This window comes from Rattus rattus, chromosome 7, assembly GCF_011064425.1.
Source record: "Rattus rattus isolate New Zealand chromosome 7, Rrattus_CSIRO_v1, whole genome shotgun sequence".
Lineage (NCBI taxonomy): Eukaryota > Metazoa > Chordata > Mammalia > Rodentia > Muridae > Rattus > Rattus rattus.
The window spans coordinates 129,183,388-129,202,193 of NC_046160.1; the positions used below are offsets into that span (position 1 = coordinate 129,183,388).

At 42.1% G+C, this 18,806-nt stretch overlaps 1 protein-coding gene across 9 annotated transcripts in view; it reads left to right on the forward strand.

Annotated features, from left to right (window-relative positions):
- The window catches only part of Mark3 (microtubule affinity regulating kinase 3), an 87,852-nt gene that overhangs the window by 18,639 nt on the left and 50,407 nt on the right, over positions 1-18,806 (forward strand). For all 9 annotated transcript variants that reach the window (XM_032908491.1, XM_032908492.1, XM_032908494.1 and 6 more), the window contains exon 3: positions 12,327-12,380. In XM_032908491.1, the coding sequence (XP_032764382.1) occupies positions 12,327-12,380 (54 nt within the window). The remainder of the gene's footprint in view (positions 1-12,326; positions 12,381-18,806) is intronic.

An 18,806-nucleotide genomic window follows, 5' to 3' on the forward strand; every position in this document is an offset into this window, starting at 1 on the left:
ACCAACAAATTAGTAAACCTTCTAACTACAACCGGTTCAGGAATCCAGTGGCTGTCTGTACCTCTTAGAGGCAGTTACTCACTTGACCCATAACATTTAAATGCAGCCAGATGGCAAACAGAACAGAGCCCCCCGAGTGTTTGCATTCACACAGAGAGTGATCAGGACGCTGGTCAGGGCACGTGGCAGACTTCTAGCACCCACTGCAGAGAGAGTAGAGATGGAGAAGCCGGTGACAAGAGCCACTTCTTTTCTCCTTTTCTTTGGCTCTGGCTGGCTTGGAGCTTGTTCTGTACAGCAGGCTGGCCTCAGCTCACAGACATCTACCCACCTCTGCCTCTCAAGTGCTGAGGTCAAAGCTGTGCACCACCATGCCCAGCATGAGCCCTGCGGTTTGACAAACCTCTGCCATGTGCCCTTTAGCTCTTCTAGATTTTGTTTTTGCTGGAACTTGAAAAAGGTTGGGATGCCCTGTTTACCCTAACTAGAATCTCTCCCTCTCCATCTCCTCCTCCTCTCCCTCCCCCCCTCCCCCTCCTCCTCTTCCCTTTTTCCTTCTCCCCTATTCCCCTCCCCCTCCCCTGTCCCCTCCTCTTCTCTTCTCTTCTCTTCTCTTTCTTCTCAAAACAGGGTTTCTCTGTGCAGCCTGGCTATCCTGGAACTCACTGTATAGACCAGACTAGACTTCAGCTCAGAGATCTGCCTGCCTCTGCCTTCTTTGTGCTGGGATTAAAGACATGTGCCAACAAGATGATAACAAGTTCTTGACATAACAAGTTAGTACCCACCAGTCCCAGGTGTTTGCTCTAGTTTCCTGAGGTCAGAGGTTAACAAGACAGACCAACAATGTTTGCAGTGGTCTGCTGTGCTTGCTTTTAGTGTAGTCGTTCTCTAGAAGGTGACCATAGTGACTTAAGGTTTTTCTCGGTTTTCAAAAACTTGAGTCAAACTTACTTTTCGCCTTCTCCTTTCTATTGTACGTATGACCAGAATCATATATGTAAACATTATACAAGTTATTATGTAGAAAGCAAAATTTTGTTTTTAAAAAATTTCTCCATTCCAAGAGAATTTCTACAGTTTTTATATACACATTAACTTTTGGCTTAACAAAATAGACTTATGGGCATAATAGTGATCTCTATTATTTGGCTATTTTTTTTTAAATAGCATTAATTCTTTTTTTTTTTCTTTTTTTCGGAGCTGGGGACCGAACCCAGGGCCTTGCGCTTGCTAGGCAAGCACTCTATCACTGAGCTAAATCCCCAACCCCAACTCAAATTATCTTTTTCGTTATTTTTATTTATTTATTGTATATGAATACACTGTAGCTGTCTTCAGACACACCAGAAGAGGGCATCAGATCCCATTACAGATGGTTGTGAGCCACCATGTGGTTGCTGGGATTTGAACTCAGGACCTCAGGAAGAGCAGTCGGTGCTCTTAACCACTGAGCCATCTCTCCAGCCCCTTATTTGGCTATTTTTAATAGTACTGTTTTTCTAATCTCTGTGTGTGTGCATGTGTGATCGTGGGCGTGCACAACACTTTCGATGTGTAAAGATTAGAGGAAGCTTTCTTAGAGCCATGCTCTCCTACCATTGTGGGATTTAGGTTTCAAATTCAGGATGGTCTTGTATGGGCAAGCACTTCTATATGTTGACCATCTCTTCAACCAAGTAGTAATATCTTTGGTTAGTAATGAACCTCGATCACTGTCTTGTTTCTCCTGGACATCACGTGTTAGCTAAAGGCAGCATCGTCTTCAGTACAAGGTGGTCATAGTGACTACTAAATGTTTTTGTTATCGAGACCAACAGATCCTAGTAAATATTCTTTTTTTTTTTTTTTTTTCCTTTTTTTTTTTTTCGAGCTGGGGACCGAACAGGGCCTTCTGCTTGCCTAGGCAAGCGCTCTACCACTGAGCTAAATCCCCAACCCCTAGTAAATATTCTTTACGGTGTGTTCTTATTCAGAATACAGGGTAAGCCTGGCTGTATGCACACTTGTAATCCCAGCACTCAGGAGGCAGAGGCCAGGGGATCTCTGAGTTCAAGGCTAGCCTGGTCTACAGAGGGAGTTCCAGGAAACAGAATATAAGATAAGGTCATAGGAAAAAACACCTCTGGGTCAAAGCGGGCAAATATTTGACATCGTAATAGACACTGTTAAACCAATTTTTAAAGAATCACAATATTATCCTACAGACATGAGTGTCTGTCTATATTTTTGCCTAAGCTCTATAAGAAACTTCTGTCTGATTGTCGCAGTCCATTTTTGCTGATATAATAGAATACCAGATAGCATACTTTAGTGTAAAAAGTAAATCATTTCTCACAATTTGGGAGGCTGAGAAGTTCAAGATTGATGGGCTACATTCCTTTGATAGTATCCACCTGCTCTGGGATGACAGCTGAGTCCATTTCTCAGTTTCAGCCCAATCACCCCCACAGTGTCAATGGCAGTTAAATTTCAACACGGGTTGGGGAGGGTACAAACCTTCAAACCATAACCCTGATGGGCAAAAGAGGTTTTATGAACCAGAACATACTTTTTCATTACAATTATGTAAATTATGTTTTCTTATGTTTTGTCATTAATATCTTGTTTTACTTCTTTTTGTGTGTGCGAGTATTTTGCTTACAGGTATGTGTGTGTGCACTGCCAAAAGAGGGCTTATAGGGTTCCTGGAAAAGAAGTTGCAGACAGGTATGGGTCCCATGGAAGTGCTGAGAGCTTTTTGGTTTTGGTTTTCTGAGACAGGTTTCTCTGTGTAGTCCTGGCTGTCTAGGAAATTGCTCTATAGATCAGGTTATCTTCAAACTCATAGAGCTCCACCTGCTTCTGCCCCTCAAGTTCTGGGATTAAAGTGTGGGGTTCCATGCCTGTCTCTTAGCTTCTTTTTTTTTTTTGGGGGGGGATACCTGGGTCTTTTTCTTGAGGAGTAAGTGCTCTTAACTTTTGAACTGTCCAGCTCCCACTATGCATATTTTTATTTCCTTTTTTTTTTTTTTTTTTTTTTTTTTTTTTTTTTTTTTTTTTTTTTTTTTTGTTTTTTTTTTTTTTTTCAGAGCTGGGGACCGAACCCAGGGCCTTGCGCTTGCTAGGCAAGCGCTCTACCACTGAGCTAAATCCCCAACCCCTTTTATTTCCTTTTTATACCCTTTATTTTTTTAAAATTGCATTTAGTGTGTATATGTGTGTGCATTAGTACATATGTCATTATTCACATGTAGAAGACGACAACTTGTGATAGTTATTTTCCCCCTCTTCCACCATGATTTTGGGGATTAGAATTAGCAGACCAACGTGTCTGCCCACCGAACCATCTCACCAGTCCTCATTTATTATTTATTTGTTCTTTTAAAGTATTAGTGATTTAAAAATCTTTATGTTTTTGTTGTCTGTTAGATCTGGGGTGTGTGTTTGTGTGTGTGTGTATGTCAGAGACAGAGACAGAGACAGAGACAGAGACAGAGAGACTGATTGACTATACCCCTAATTGGAACTTGTTATATGGACCAAGCTATCCTCCTGCTTCTGTCTTCTAAGTACTTCTAGAAACTTTTGGTTTCTAGATTATTTTTTAAAAATGTTATTTGGGGATGGAGAGATAGCTCAGTGGTTCAGAGCATGGACTATTCTCCAAAGAGCCCAAGCTTGAGTCCCAGCATCTTGTCAGGTCACTTAAACTCTAGGCTAGAGCCTCCATGGGCACCGTGACGCATGTGCACATACTTAATACAGGAAAACTTAAATTAATAAAACTTAAATCTTTAAAAAAAATTGACAGTTGTGGTGGCACATACCTTTAGTCCCAGCACTCAGGAAGCAGAGGCAGGTAGATCTCTGAGTTTGAGGGCAACCTGGTCTACAGAGTGAGTTCCAGGACGGCTAGGGCTACACAGAGAGACTCTGTCTTGGGGAAAAAAATATTAGAGTGAGAGAGAGAGAGAGAGAGTGAGAGAGTGTGTGTGTGTCTGTGTGTCTGTGTCTGTGTGTCTGTGTCTGTCTTTGTACGTATGTGGTCACAAGGGGTCACATTTCTTATTTGTATGGATGCCTTTTTGCAGTCTGGCTGTCTGCTATCTTTTTAAGAGGTGGGTTGTGTCACGTGTATAGGGTCTGGCCACTAAGCTTGCTATTGGCAGGCGTATGGAATGAGACCCCCTGATACTTGTCTCTGTCTCTTCTCTGGGTATATTACATTCATCTGGGTAGGGATCCTCTCTCTCCTGCCTGGAGCAGGGTTGGAGGACAGTATTGTCCCAGTCACCACTAATTCCTCAGGTTCTGTTTCCATGCCTCACTCCTGTCCCCTGCTAAACTCATTAATCTTGGACCCAGGGCCTTACTGGTGTCCAGTCTTTGCGGTTCTCCTTTATGCTTAGAGCCTCCTAGCCTTCCTTAGTAATATTAGCCAGTGGCGTTTTCTTTCTGTGTAATTTCCTCTGCTTCTTGTCCATTCTGTCAGAACACTTTTGAAATCATTCTCATGTTTTGTCTTTTTAACATGTGCCTTTACATCTCTTCCTGTTAGTGCTAGACCTTCCTACTTAACTGGGGTGGTGCACTCTCCTCTCCTGTGTCCTGTCCCTCACAGAGGAGACTGAGTGTAACCTCATTTACTCTTAGCCTCTAATTCTTACCTGTTTATTTCATTAGCAGTTCTGGAGATTGAACCCACAATATTGTGTATTCTAGACACTTTACCTTAGCCTCTGATTCTAAATACTTACAAACATTTACTGTCGGTTCCAACAATGATCCTGTGGGCACACTAAACTCCTGAGGCTTTTCTTTTCCCCTCCTCTCCCCTGCCCTCCCCTCCTTTCCTCTTCTGGTCTTTAAGACAGAGTTTCTCTCTGTATTCCTAGCTGTCCTGGAACTCATTAAGTAGACCACGCTGGTCTCTAACTCACAGAGATCCACCTGCCTCTGACTCCTGAATGCTGAGATTAAAGGTGCATGCCACCACCACAGCCCGACTGGATTCTTTTTTTTTTTTTTTTTTTTTTTTCCTCATGAGGACTGTGCTAACAAGTTTTTAGGAATTTTGGAAATAGAATTCACAGGCTAATCTTTTAAAAAATAATTTTTATATTTGTCTATAGACTGTATCCAAATACATGTTTTTGAGGAACTTTTTTGTATCTTATATCCTTTTGAATTTTCTCATTTGAGAAATTCCCCAAATGCCTTTATTCACACTGGGTTATTGCTGTTGATAGTTACTGTGTTCTGGAGGTAACATTTAAGAAAATTAAATAAGCCGGGTGTGGCGGTTTACACTTTAATCCCAGCAAGGGGAATAGAGGTGGGCAGACACAAGCACTGTTAGTTTGAGGCCGGCTAGGACTATACAGTGAGACCTTGTCTCAAAAAAGCAACCAACAAGGAAGCTAGTATATTATAATAATGCTATTGGGTGTTACTATATAACAGTTTGAGGAAAAACAACTTTATAATACAAGTTATGGGGGAATATTGTTTTAATTTTCTGTTTATGGTTCTATTTTTAACTTTTCATTTATTTTAATTATACATGTTTATATGTGCCTGCTTGTTTGTAGGTTGGAAGAGGGAATTGGATACCCTGGGGCTGGAGATACTCTAGGTGGTTGGTGCTACCTGTTGTAGGTGCTAGGAATTGAACCTGGCTCCTTCACAAGAGAGAGACCGGAGTCATCTCTGCAGCCCTTATGTTTATGTTTAATTTTGTGTGATGCGTATATCTGTGGCAGTCTCTGTATACATGAGTGCATGTGCCCTTTGAGACACAACATTGGTTTCTTGGAGCTGTTGTTTCAGGTGGCTGTCAGCTGTGAGTTGGAGAACTGAACTCCAGTTCTTTGCAAGAGCAGTTTGTGCTCCTAGCAGCTGGGCCATCTCTTCAGTCCACATTTTTACCTTTTCCCCAGGTACCTCTACATTGAGACCCAACAGAGATTTGCTAAATTTTAGTCTTTTCTGCATTGTTTGGTCGAAGGGTGTGGAGAGATAGGTAGTTAAAAAGAAAGGAATGCTGGGCTGGCAGCAGTGGCAGGAGCCTTTGATCCCAGCGCTTGGAAGGCAGAAGTGGGCAGGTCTGAGTTCTGGGACAGCCAGGGCTACACCTTCATGTCATTATGCATAGGTTCTTTGATGCTGTTCTAGAATTCAGCATAGAGGTTTTTTTTAAGGTGGAAGGAGTGATTAATTGTATTTTTATTAAAAATAACTATACAAAGATGGACAGAAAGTTAATATTCAGAATAATTTACTTCAGTTGAATATACATTGTAGCAGATTTGGAACCAGCAACCAAAGATTGAAAGACCTTGCTTTAGAATAGTGTATGTAATGAAAAGCGAAAGCTGGCAGGATGCTTTTAGTACATTCTGGAAGTGCAGGGACAAAAGCCATGTCTTTGGTGCTCTTTTATTTTTTATTTGTGTTTTTTTGGGGCCAGGGCACTGTGTAGTCCTGGCATGGGCCTTAAGTTCAACATTGACCAATAACACATAGAACCAAATGCCAGTGCCCTGAAGAGGGTCTCAAGTAAATAAGCCGTGACTCGGCAGGCTGAGACAGGAGCATGGTTAATTGAAGGCAGCTTGAGTTGTAAGTGCTGTTCATTCACTGTCAGGTCAGAGAAGAGAGCCACGCGTGATCAGCACGTAATTTAACCACACATCACATTGTGGCCACAGGGAAACGTTGCATCCAGTGATGGTACTAGATTTTGTCTGTAGTGTCTAGTTTCACTGCCAACAGGAATTGCGCCATGGGTTCACATATGCCCTCATTCTCTAGTCATGGAGACTGCCACACTGCTTGTGGGTTTTGTTACTGTATCTGAAATAGTATGTTTGCATTCTTGGCTTGTTTTCCATGTTTAGGTATTGTCTAAGGGCTTTCTAGAATTATTGTTTACTTAAACTATTTTTCTCCCTCGAATCAGGGTTTCTCTGTGTAGCCCTAGCTGTCCTAGAACTCTTTGTAGACCAGGCTAGCCTTAAACCCAGAGCTTTGACTGTCTCTACTTCCTGAGTGCTGGGATTAAAGGCATGTGCCACCATGCCTGGTGGGTTTTTTTCCCCTTGTGACATTCTTGCATGCTATTATATTTTATTAAGTAGTTGTAACTAGAAAGCTTTGGATCTTTTGCAAGAGCATCAAATGCTCTTAACAGCATAGCCATGTCTTCAGCTCCTGAAGTTTTCTTTTGTGACCACCTGCTGTCATTATTTGGTTTGTACCCACCATGGACTAAAGGTATGTCCTCAGATTCATTTGTTGAAGTCCTGGCCTATATTTTGATGACAGGTTCTTCTTCATGGAAGTAAGCCTCAATCAGTAGTAGTTGTGTTTTTGTAAAAAGAGACAACAGATAATCATTTCTGTTTTTCTGTCTTCTCTCACTGTGGTGCCTGAGAAGTCACAGTGAGAAGCCCTCAGCAGAACCTCCCTGCTGGCACTTTGATTCGGAATGTCACCCTAAAAGAGAGAGAATGAATTTCTAGTGCTTAAGCTGCAGTCATTGGTGTTTATTATGTCAGCCTAAGTAGACTAGTATTCAGACTGTTGGGAGCTTAAGGCATTTAAAGTTCTTTTTTATTATTAAAAATGTTTATTTTTTATTTTATTTATTTTTTATTACATGTGTGTGTATGCTGTCAGTGTAGTTTTGTGCTGATGAGTGTAGGTACCCAAGAAAATCAGAGACAATGGATTCAGCTATACCCAGATTGCAGATGGTTGTCCGCTGCTGAACTTGGTTGCTGGGAGTTGACTGAACCCAGGCCCTCTGCAGCTACATACATTTGACTTCTCTTTTAATGGTTATGGATGCTTTAACACCTTTCAGGGTCAACATGTTAGGTCTTTTGGTCAGGAGGTAGAAGGTAGCACTTTTCTCCGGAGCATTTGCCTGACCTGTCCTGCTGCATGAGCATCTTTATTTCTGCTTTCAGACTGTCACTCTGCTTCTGGCGTCAGAGTTAACTAAATAAAACTTCCCAGAACTTAATACAGGATGTGACAGGCACAGTCTTCTTCCCTTACCTAGGGATCATTTGTGGCTTATTTTGTACCACTCTTCCCCAAACCCCACCCACTTGAGAATGAATTGTAACCTCCTCTCTAGCCTTGACCTGTCTGATTCACCACAGTGATCATACCCTGTAGCTGCCCTTTCTTCCTGATCTCAAGGTTGCACTGCTGTCTAACTCTCCAGGCTCCAGGTCTGAGCCAATGTTTATCTGGTATTTGAGTCAACCCAATGTGGAGAAAGAGACTGAGAGTTTCCTCATTGGTTTCCTTGCTGTGTGTATATGTGAAATGATACCTTCCACAGCAGCTTTGAGGACGTTCATATATTGTAGTGGAGCTGTGCACAACATATTTGACCTTTTTTGAAAAGCAGTCCCTGATGGCTCAGGAGTTAAGAGCAGAGGCTATGCAGGGAAGTAATCCCAGTACTCAGGAGGCAGAGGCAGGCAGATCTCTTGTGAGTTCGAGGACAGCCTGGTCTACAAAGTGAGTTCCAGGACAGCCAAGGCTACACAGAGAAACTGTCTCATAAAGCCCCAAGCCCCCCAGAAACCCACAAACAAAGCAGTTCCTTAATATAAAATATATAAGAAGAGAACTAGGACAGACTCTTTAGAATAGGAAGGTATCATTTACAGCCAGAAGAAATTAGCAATTGAGAAGAGCAGTATTAAGCTTAGAAACCAGGTTTCAGAAGAGAGTGGGAAAATGCCTCCAAACTGCCAGATTTGCCCTGAGAATGCAGACGATGGTCAGAAAGAAAGAAACTCCAAATACACCACATAAAAATGCGTATGAAAATAGTTTGGGGGCTCAGTGGTTAAGTGTACTGCACTGTCTGTTTTTCCAAAGGACCCAGGTTCAGTTCCCAGCACTCACATGGTAGCTCACAACTGTCTCTAACTCCACTTCAGGGGATCCGACACCCTCACACAGACACACAAAGGCAAATAGCACCAGTGCACGTAAAACTAAATATAAGTCATAAAAAAAGAACAAGTTTGAAGAAAACTCTACTTTAAAATACATTTAGTATGCTGGAGATCATGTTTTCTCATTGTCCTATCTCCATTTTAATGTATCTTTGGTTGTTTATCATGAGTGTTCAAGGCCTTAGATCAGCTCAACAAACTTACGTACCATGTTCTTTGTGTGACAAAACTTTTCCTGGGGAGACATTACACAAAAATCTCACCCAGATAGAGAGCTCATAACAAACCAAAGTACAACCCACCACAGTCCAGCTTGGTGAATTCTAAGTCTTATTTGGGTTATGTGCAGGAATGGAGGTGAGGGGTTACTTCCAGGAACAGAAATGACTCTGCCATATCACTAAAGCCACCCTAGTGTTGGTCTCAGTTCACAGGTTTGGGAACCTGGAGCACACTGTAAACCTGGAGTTGCAGGCCGCCCAACAGGTTGGAGAGTGTCCTGTGGTGCCTGCCTCAGCTGGTCTTCCCCCAGCTGGTCTGTCTCAAGAGTCTTCTTTGAAGCTAAACTCCATTTATCTGAGAAGACTCTTCAGGTGTTTGTTTTGTTTTTCAAAATAGGGTTTCTCTGTGTTTCTCAGGCTGGCTTTACTCTCAGGTTTATTGTTTATTCTGGCAAGGAGGGGCCTCGTGAATCTGGTCAGTTTCCAGGACTTCCTGAAGTTATTTTGAGTTGTTTATCCCCCTGCTTGAAGGGGCTTCGTTATGTCGGGGAGGAAACTGTCTAACCCCAGAACTGTGAAGATGAATCAATAATCTAGCTCTTTCCCAGAGGAGATATGTAGAGGTAATATTCGAATATCCCACCAGCAAATACCTTTTCTCTTGTTTAAATTTAAATTTATATTTCCCAAATGTGGAGCTAGTGTTTTGACTTTTTTATAAGTGCACGCACATACATTCTCCACATTTTTCTCCATTCTGTGTTGCCTTGAAGCAGATGGGGTGGTCTTTTCACACTGGAATCAGATGCTACCGTGTTTCTTTTTGGTCCTGGAGGCGAATCGGTTCACAGGAAACAGTAATTTGTTTTAGACCAAGTTCAGCAGTTTTTAAAAATAATGTTGTGTTTCGGCTCTCTGTGGGTAAAGGTTCCTATGTTTTTGCCTCATCAAATAATCTGAATTTAAACCCTGGAACCCACATAATGGAAAGAGAGAATTGACATCAGACAGTTGTCATTGGTGGCATGCATGTCCGCACACACTCAGTAGACAGACAGGCAGACAGGCAGGCAGGCAGGCAGGCAGGCAGGCAAATAATTTTTGTTTTTTGGTTTGAAGACAGGGTTTCTCTGTGTAACCTTGAAACTTGTTCTGAAGACCAGACTGACCTCGAACTCAGAGATCTGCTTCTGCCTCCCAAGTGCTGGAATTAAAGGTGTGAGTTACCAAGCCAGGCACAAAAATAAATCTTAAAAACAATTTTTGTACTGTTTGTACAACTTACTTTTTACATTTTCACACGAATATAAAGTAGGATTTCCCACAGGCCATATGATAACATTGGATCACAACAGATGGAGCGCACCAGGAGCTGGCACACGCCTTTCATCCCAGCACTCAGGAGGCAGCGGCAAGCAGAGTTCTGTGAAGGCAAAGCCAGCCTGGTCTCCAGAGCTCTACAGTGAGACCCTGTTTAAAAACAGAAGGAGTTCCATTAAGTAGGCTTTGGTAACACAGTGGGTTTATTGTTATTTTGTAATGAATGGGTAGATGCTTGCTTTTATAATTTTTTTGTTTTCATTTATGATGTGGTAAATATTGTCAGATACAGCCCAGACTTAGGGTCATCAATAATCCTTAAGAAAGATGTAAAGGCACCACGAAGTATGAGACTTTTCATTGGCATGGAAAGTCTCCAAGTTCCTGTCCCAGGCTCTGCTTTCTTGAGAGGGTTTACAGGACCTGAGTTCTCCAGGACGCACAGTGGGAAGTGGGCTCTCCTGCATCCTATAAGGCAGTCTGTGACTAGTCTTGACTAGTCTGCAGTAAGTGGGAAGCTGAGTTCAGTCCAAACGCTAGCTACTCATAGCTAATCCTTTTCTTCTTAAGTTTTTAAGTTCCTCTTCCCTTCCTTTCTTGTTACTGGGTATCAATCAAAACCCAAGCCTTATGCATGGTATGAACATGTTCTTCTCTTTTTTTTTTTGGAGCTGGGGACCGAACCCAGGGCCTTGCGCTTGCTAGGCAAGCGCACGCTCTACCACTGAGCTAAATCCCCAACATGAGCATGTTCTTAACGCAGGGATTTTCTCCCAGCCGTCTTAATGCAGCAGGTGATAAGCTTACCAGGTGAGGATACTCACTCATCCACTTTCTGAGCATTAGTGAAACCGATCCCCTCCCTGTTCAGTATGAAATGCGTATTATAAGGTTGGGGATTTAGTTCAGTGATAGAGCACTTCAGGCCCTGGGTTCCGTCCTCAGCTGGGGGAGGGGGGGAAGAAATGCGTATTATTAGAAGCTGTAGTTTCTCCCTGTGCTAGTGGGTTTTTATTTTTGTTTTCCTCTTAAATACTATTCGCCAGTATATGCTCTTGGTGAACAAAAGTTGCCAGGTGACATCTTTATTGTTTATGTTTTGCATGGTTTGTCTGGAGCTTTTCCTAACAGTCTTAGGGCATCCCTTTGTTCTTTGAGACAGGTTCCTGGTGTGTTCCTCAGGTTGGTCTTGAACTTTACTCACCTGAAGTCTCCTTGGCATCAGGACGGATGCCTGTGTCTTACCAGGCTTTCTGTCTGGAGTGGGTTTCTTGCTGTTGCTAGATGTTTTCAGATTCAGCACCAACTTCATTGCTTTCGAAAGCTTTATGTGCAAGACACTCCAACATGGCTTTTAGGCTGAATATTCCTTTCAGGTTTCTGCCCTGGGATTCCAAAGTCTGTGAAATTAGTTTCTGTAAATAGCAAAGTAGAGATGGGAGGCAAGGTCAGTAGCAGAACGCCGGCTTAGCATGAACAGGATTCTGTCTAGTCAGTGCACTACCCCCAAAGGAAAGAGATTTGCTACACTGTGTATAGTTTTTGAAGTATTCATTCTGTAGTTTTTTGAGGGAAGAACAGAGTAGATAATTTCATCTTCTATGTAAGTAACAAGTATAAAAATGTTATATCGTTTGCATAATCATGAGTTGTTCTTAACAATCATATAATAGTCCTTGGAAGTTGTAATTGCTTTGATTAGAGATTTGCTTTTTTGATTGCTTTTTAACAATGCCATATGTATGAGAATTTACAAAACTGTTACTGGTTAGTCTATAATTAGCAAGTTCTGAAAATGTGTAAATACTTTTTTTTCTAGGTTGCAATAAAAATAATTGACAAAACTCAGTTGAATCCAACAAGTCTACAGAAGGTATGTTGATTTAGTATTTAATATTATAAAAAATGTTGTTTGAATTGCTGTATACTTTGCCTCTTAAATCTTTTTTAACTGTCAGTAGTCAGTGCAACAAAGCTGCTGTCCCTCCAGGGAGTGAGGCTTGCTGGGCGGGGTACTATTGCATGCCTATAGCCCCACATTTGCAAAGCAGAGGCAGAAAGCCCCTTCCCCCAAGGTTTAAGGATACTCCGACTTTCTAGTTAGGCATCTCCCTCCTCCCCCAAAAAAACTTTAGTGAAGATTTTCATAAAAACGTTGGGTTTGAGGACATTTTTTAAAATGTTTGATTTAGGGAATTTTTAAAAACAGAATATAGAAGTATTTTCATGTGAGACATGTACTTTCCTAAAGTGATCTAATGAACCCAGTTGAAATAAGGGAAGCCTGCACTTCTCATGGCTCATGCCAAAATCTGCAAAATCTGTGTTTGCCCAGGCTCAGTGACTCACAGCTCTGACCTGTGCCGCTCCCAGCTCTGCTCCCAGCTCTCCTCAGTTGTCTGACGTTTGGTGTAGGGTTGAGGCTTCCTGGTCTTTTCCCTGCCCAGTTTGTCATGTCTATTAGTGTCATTCTTGTTCAGCTGACATTTGGGCGGCCATGTTGTGAGACGTCCGAGTGTTGCTTACAGCCATGAACAGCCTCACAGTTGTTCATGTAAACGTAGAGATGGCCAGAATTTCACCTGTTTCCCCCGAGTTTTAATGTAGTTTGTCTCCGGTTGGTTATACTCCCCTTTGGTTTTGCTTGCGTTAGTTTTGTTTTACTTGGTCATTGCTATCATTTATTATAAGATACTATATAACCACAGCGTCAAGTAAGTACACTATGTTTTCTGATTAGCCCAAGAGTTTGATTATGCATTTTTGCACTGGCGTTAATTACTGCTTACAATAATCTAATAGTTAGAACGTAACACTTTGTTTGTGGTATAGTTCACGTGTGGGTCAGCCACTTGTCCCAAACTTAGATCCGAGATGAGTGACTTGATGAGTATGTTTGACTTATTAGGCAGTATTTAAAACCAGGTAGACTGAGTTAGTAGCCTTTTTTTTTTTTTTTTTAAGTTAAAATAAGTTATGAGCAGTCTTTATATATTTGTTTCCTATTCTTTCCACACTGTGTTGTTTTTGGGAAGATGGCAACAGGATATGTGGCAACTTTGCCCATTTTTGGAGCATTGTTCTAACAGCTTTTCCTTTGGTCATCATTCACAGTTGTGTCACAGACCACTAACAATTCCTCCCATCCCCCATTTTGTTTTGTCTTTTTTACAAAACGGGCTTGTTGTGTAGCTAAGCCAGCTTTGAGCTTGTGGCAGTCCTCTTGACTCTTGGTCCTGGAGTCCTGGGATTACAGTTTCAAGCCACTAGGCTCCCACAAAGAGTAATCTGTGGCTAGTGACATAAAGGTTTGAACCTGCCCTGGAAGTTAGTATCAGTTTAGCCATACTCTGCCATCAACTGTGTAGTCCATTTATGGTGTTGCCATTACCAGAAGATGTTCACCAGCTCACCCAGGCAGTTTTGAACATATTTTAGAATTGTGTTGATTTTATTATATTCAGGCTCGTACACTGAGTCTGATACGTTTACGAAATGCATGTAAGTAACCCTGGAAATTGATGTTATTTTCATAGCCTCTTCGTTTTTCTAGCCATTGAGTTAATGTACAATATGGTAATATAAAATAAAGGGTAAGTGAAGATTTCTTTTTCCCCATTGTTTTTGTATTTTTTACCTTCAACTACTTCTAACCACTACTAGGGTCAGTTTTTAATGGATTCTGTAATGTTTTATGCATACAGTAGTTTTGAAAACAAACAGGAATAATAAAAACCTTAGTGTTCCTGGTTTACAAAGCATTATTAGATCCAGTTTGGTTAAATAATAGGTAGTTTTGTTCAAGCTTGTCATACTAAATTCAAGTCTGTCGTTATGGAAGTAATGCTGGGCATGGTGGTGCAGGCCTTTATCCCAGCACTAGGGAGGCAGGGGCAGGCAGATCTCTGAGATTGAGATCAGCCTGGTCTATAAAGCAAGTTCCAGGACAGCCAGGGCTATTAGACAAAAAAACTCTGTCTCAAAAAACAAAAACCACCAACCAAACAAAAACAAAATAAGTTATGCAGCTGTAGTCGTGTGCTTATAAATCCTAGCCCTAGAGAGACAGAGGCAGGTGGATCTTGTTGGCTGGTCAGCCTTTCCTTGCTCTGCAAATTGCAGGCCAGTGAGAGGCCCCAACCACAAATAGTAAACAAACAAATAACGGGGTGAATGGCACCTGAAGAATGGCACCCAAAGTTGTTGTCTGATCTCTAAACTTACAGTTCCGTACATTTTGGTTTGTTGAGACAGAGTTTCTTTGTGTAGCCCAGACTGTCCTACAACTTCCTTCATAGACTAGTATGGCCTGGATCTCAGAGATTCTCTTGCCTCTGCCTCCTGAGCTCTGGGATTAAAGGTATACACTGCTGTGTTGAGGCATGTCTGTATACTAAGTGTAACCCATTTAAGAAGAATGTTTTCCCTTAGTCTTGGAAGTAGACTGTCAGCAAAGGAGAATGTTAGGACACCAGACTGCATGGACTGTCAGGTACTATTCTGTGGACAGTGAGTACAGCACTAAGCCGGGTGAAGTTCTTGTTCTCTTGGAGAATACTGTGAAGAAACCAAAAGAGGCTGTGTACACTATTATTTTCTTGTAGTCTTGGTTCTGTGATTTCTGGTTCTATCCAGGGTGAGCTAATTCTTAGAGATACCAGATTACTGTCTCTTAAATGTGCCTTTCATTGCAAAGCAGACATTTCAGAGCCTGCATCTGAAACTACCTGCTCTAACTAGCTCTTACGACACCCCAGGGTCGTAAGTCAGCTAGAGACTACCTGTGTCTCAGAGTTTCTGAAATCATCCTGAGTAGCCATTCCAAGCCCAGCTTCTTGCTCTAGTTTGCCTTTTCCTGGAAGCCGTAATAAAGGCACGGTGTGGGCAGTGAAGAGATAGCTTCTTACAGCTTTTCTAAGAGGAGGGACTCCACCACAGTATGCAGAATTGCCAGTGACCAGCCTGGTATCCAGGGTAGACTGAGGCAGGCAATGATGGGTGGCCAAAGTTGTGATTGCTGGGGTAAAAGTTGCTTACTTACTACTTGGCAATTTTATACCTTTCTTAAACTCTGTTTTTCTTTGGCTAAAAGCTGATGGCTTCTGGCCATTAACTCCTGCTGATAACAGCAGGGGATTAAGAAGAAAGGCTTAGTTATTTGGGCTCTTTTATCTTTGGTTTAAGGGCCCCTCCCTGGCCAGGCAAGAGGCTCTGAGATACCCTTAACATAGGCCTGATTTATGTTGTACTTAAATTGTTTTCATTACATGAATTACTTGATTCTTGCTATAATGGATTTCTGCTATAATTTGGACCTTGGGGCCTATGGTTGTCTGTGTGTGTTATATAACCCTGAGTTATGTAGTTACATCAAATATTTTCCTCCTCCTTCCCCTTCCTCTTCCTCTTCCTCTTCCTCCTCCTCTTCCTCTTCCTCCTCTTCCCCCTCCTCTTCCTCCTCCTATCCTCCTCCTCCTCTTCTTTTTCTTCTAGACAGTGTTTCTCCGTGTATCCCTGGCCACACTGGCACTCATTCTGTAGGCCAGATTGGCCTAAAACTCAGAGATCTGCTTGCCTTTTCCTCCCAAGGGCTGGGGTTTAAGGCATGCACCACCACCCAGCTGAGCCATGAATCTTTGATATTAACCATCACGTCAACTTTGATATTATTTAAATTAGGTATGGAGTTTTTCACCCATTTAGAATATTTAGCATGTAATATATTAGCAAGATAGGGACAAAAGATCTTTCAGTGGAGAATATCCTGAATTACTGCTGAGGACTCAGTAGCCCTGTTGTGTTCCATAGGACAGGACTACATTAACCCTGTTGGATTCCATGGTTATGGCTGTCTGTGAGCCACCACATGGATGCCAGGAACCAAATCTGGCTCCTTGGTAAGAGCAGTAAGTGCTCTTAACTACTGAGCCATCCGTTTTTACTTTTGAAGACAGGATATCTTCATGCTGCCTAGGCTGACTCAAACTCGGTCCTCCGTGTTAGTGCTGGAACCATCAGCCACATCGTCCCTCCCCCTTCATTTGTTTTTTTGTTTGTTTTTTTTTTTTTAAGATTTATTTATTATATATAAGTAACTGTAGCTGTCTTCAGACACCAGAAGAGGGCATCAGATCTTATTATAGATGGTTGTGAGCCATCGTGTGGTTGGTAGGAATTGGATTCAGGACCTCTGGAAGAGCAGTCAATGCTCATAACTGCTGAGCCATCTCTCCAGCCCTTAATTTGATTTGTTAATTGATGATTTTTATAAAAATATTTAAGCCAGTCTTGCTGTGATAGCCTAGGTTGGACCAGAATCCACAGTCATAGCATTCCTCTTGTCCTAACTTAAGTGCTGGGATTGCAGTCCCCTTTGAAGCTCAGGGGAAACCAGGCCAACTTCTTGAGAGAACTGAACATAACTAGGAGTAGCCGAGAGGTGAACATAACTTAAGAGGTAATGGCGGTGTGTGGTAGAGGTCTGAACTCTGTTATGCATATACATTGCAGTACACAACTCAAAAGGCCTGAGTCTGATAGGAAATCTCTTGGTGACAGGTAACCAGAGGGTAGGTGAAAACTCTGTGCTCTTCTTTTCAAAAGTGTGATGTGTCTTCCCCTTGTGGAATATCATCTTTCTACATCTGCATAAGGAGACAGCAGGTGTGAGGTGCTAAGATGCTCTCAGCCAGAATGCGTGCTTAGTGGTTCCTCAGATCTTAGTCTCATCTTAGTCAGTGATGGATGCTCTGTGTTTATATCTGATAGCCAGCTCTGAAAAATACTTTTGGCTACAGGGGTGGCTCATGTTTGAGAGTGTTTTTCTCTTCCAGAGGATGTGAGATTGATTTCCATCACTTAGAACCATCAATAGTTCCAGTTCTAGGAGACGATACCTTCTGGTCCCTGCATGCGTCAAGCACACATGTGGTGCACATTCATACCCACAGATAAAACAGCCATACACATAAGTAACAATTTTTAAAAAATGTTATGATAGCTATTGTCTTTGGAGCCAGGATTGTCTACATCAAATATCCATATGCTATAATTCTGTTAGTCCAAAAGTCCACACCAGAAACCTTTGGAAAAGGGATAGTTTTCATACCATCCTCACATGACCTGGTGAGTTCACAGAACCTTTGAGACCTCGACAGATGAAAACCAGCATTCATTTGTTCTCTGTTGTCAGCCAACAAAAACTAAAATCTGTTTCTTGGATTCCTTGGATCTTGTATGTAACCGCTTCATATGTTTCTTCTTAGAAACCTTCAGTGCTTTAAAAAAAATTATATTACATGTGGAGGTCAGGAAAACTCGAAGGAGTTGGTTCTCCCCACCATGCAGGTCTTGGGATCAAACTCAGGTCAGTGGTCCAGGAAGCAAGTGACCGCACAGCTGCTCCATTCCCTCAGTGCTAGCACTTGGGAGCCAGGGGCAGATGGGTCTCTTTAGTTTGAGGCCATCCTGGTCTACATAGAAATTTACCTCTACAGATATGTTAGCTACTTGGGCCCAACAAGGCTTTACCACTCCAAGTGTACATCGAAGACTGTACAACAATTCCGTGAACATGGAGCAGCATGAAACACCGTCTGGTGCAGTAAACACTAGCTGTGTGAGGGTGACTCAGGATGTCTTCTGTCACTCTCTTTCAGACATCTAATTTGTCCCTAACCATGCTATAACTCTAACTTACTTAAAATGTTTTGTTCTTTGGTAACTTTGCTGAAATGGCAAAATGAGGCACTGGCACAGTCAGAGCTCTGGGCCAAGAAGACAGCCTAGCAGGTTCTTGCTGCCAAGATTTAGGACTTAGGGTTTAATCCTAGGAACCTGGTAGACAGAAAGAACCAACTCCCACAAGTAACATTCTGCCTTCCACATTTGTGTACGACACATGAACCTATTAAATAAATGAAAAAACCTACCTTGTAGTAGTCTGAATATTCTAAATAACAAATAAATAATGTATTACTTTCTATTAAAAGAAATCTGTCCACCGGGTGCCAGGCACAGGCCATTGATTCCAGCACCAGGTAGGCAGAGGCAGGTGGATCTCTCAGTTTAAGGCCAGCCTGGTCTACAGAGCTAGTGCCAGGACAGCCAGGGCAACATAGGATGTGTGGGGTATGGTTTTAAGCATAGTGTTTTGGCATCAGAGGCAAAAAGCTTTCTGTTAGTTCAAGGCTACCCTGGTCAACTTAGCAAGCTCCAGATATGTCAGCTGCATAGCGGGGCTTTGTCTTGTGGGGGAAAGAGAGACAGAGAAAAAAGGGGGGATGTTGGAGAGATGGCT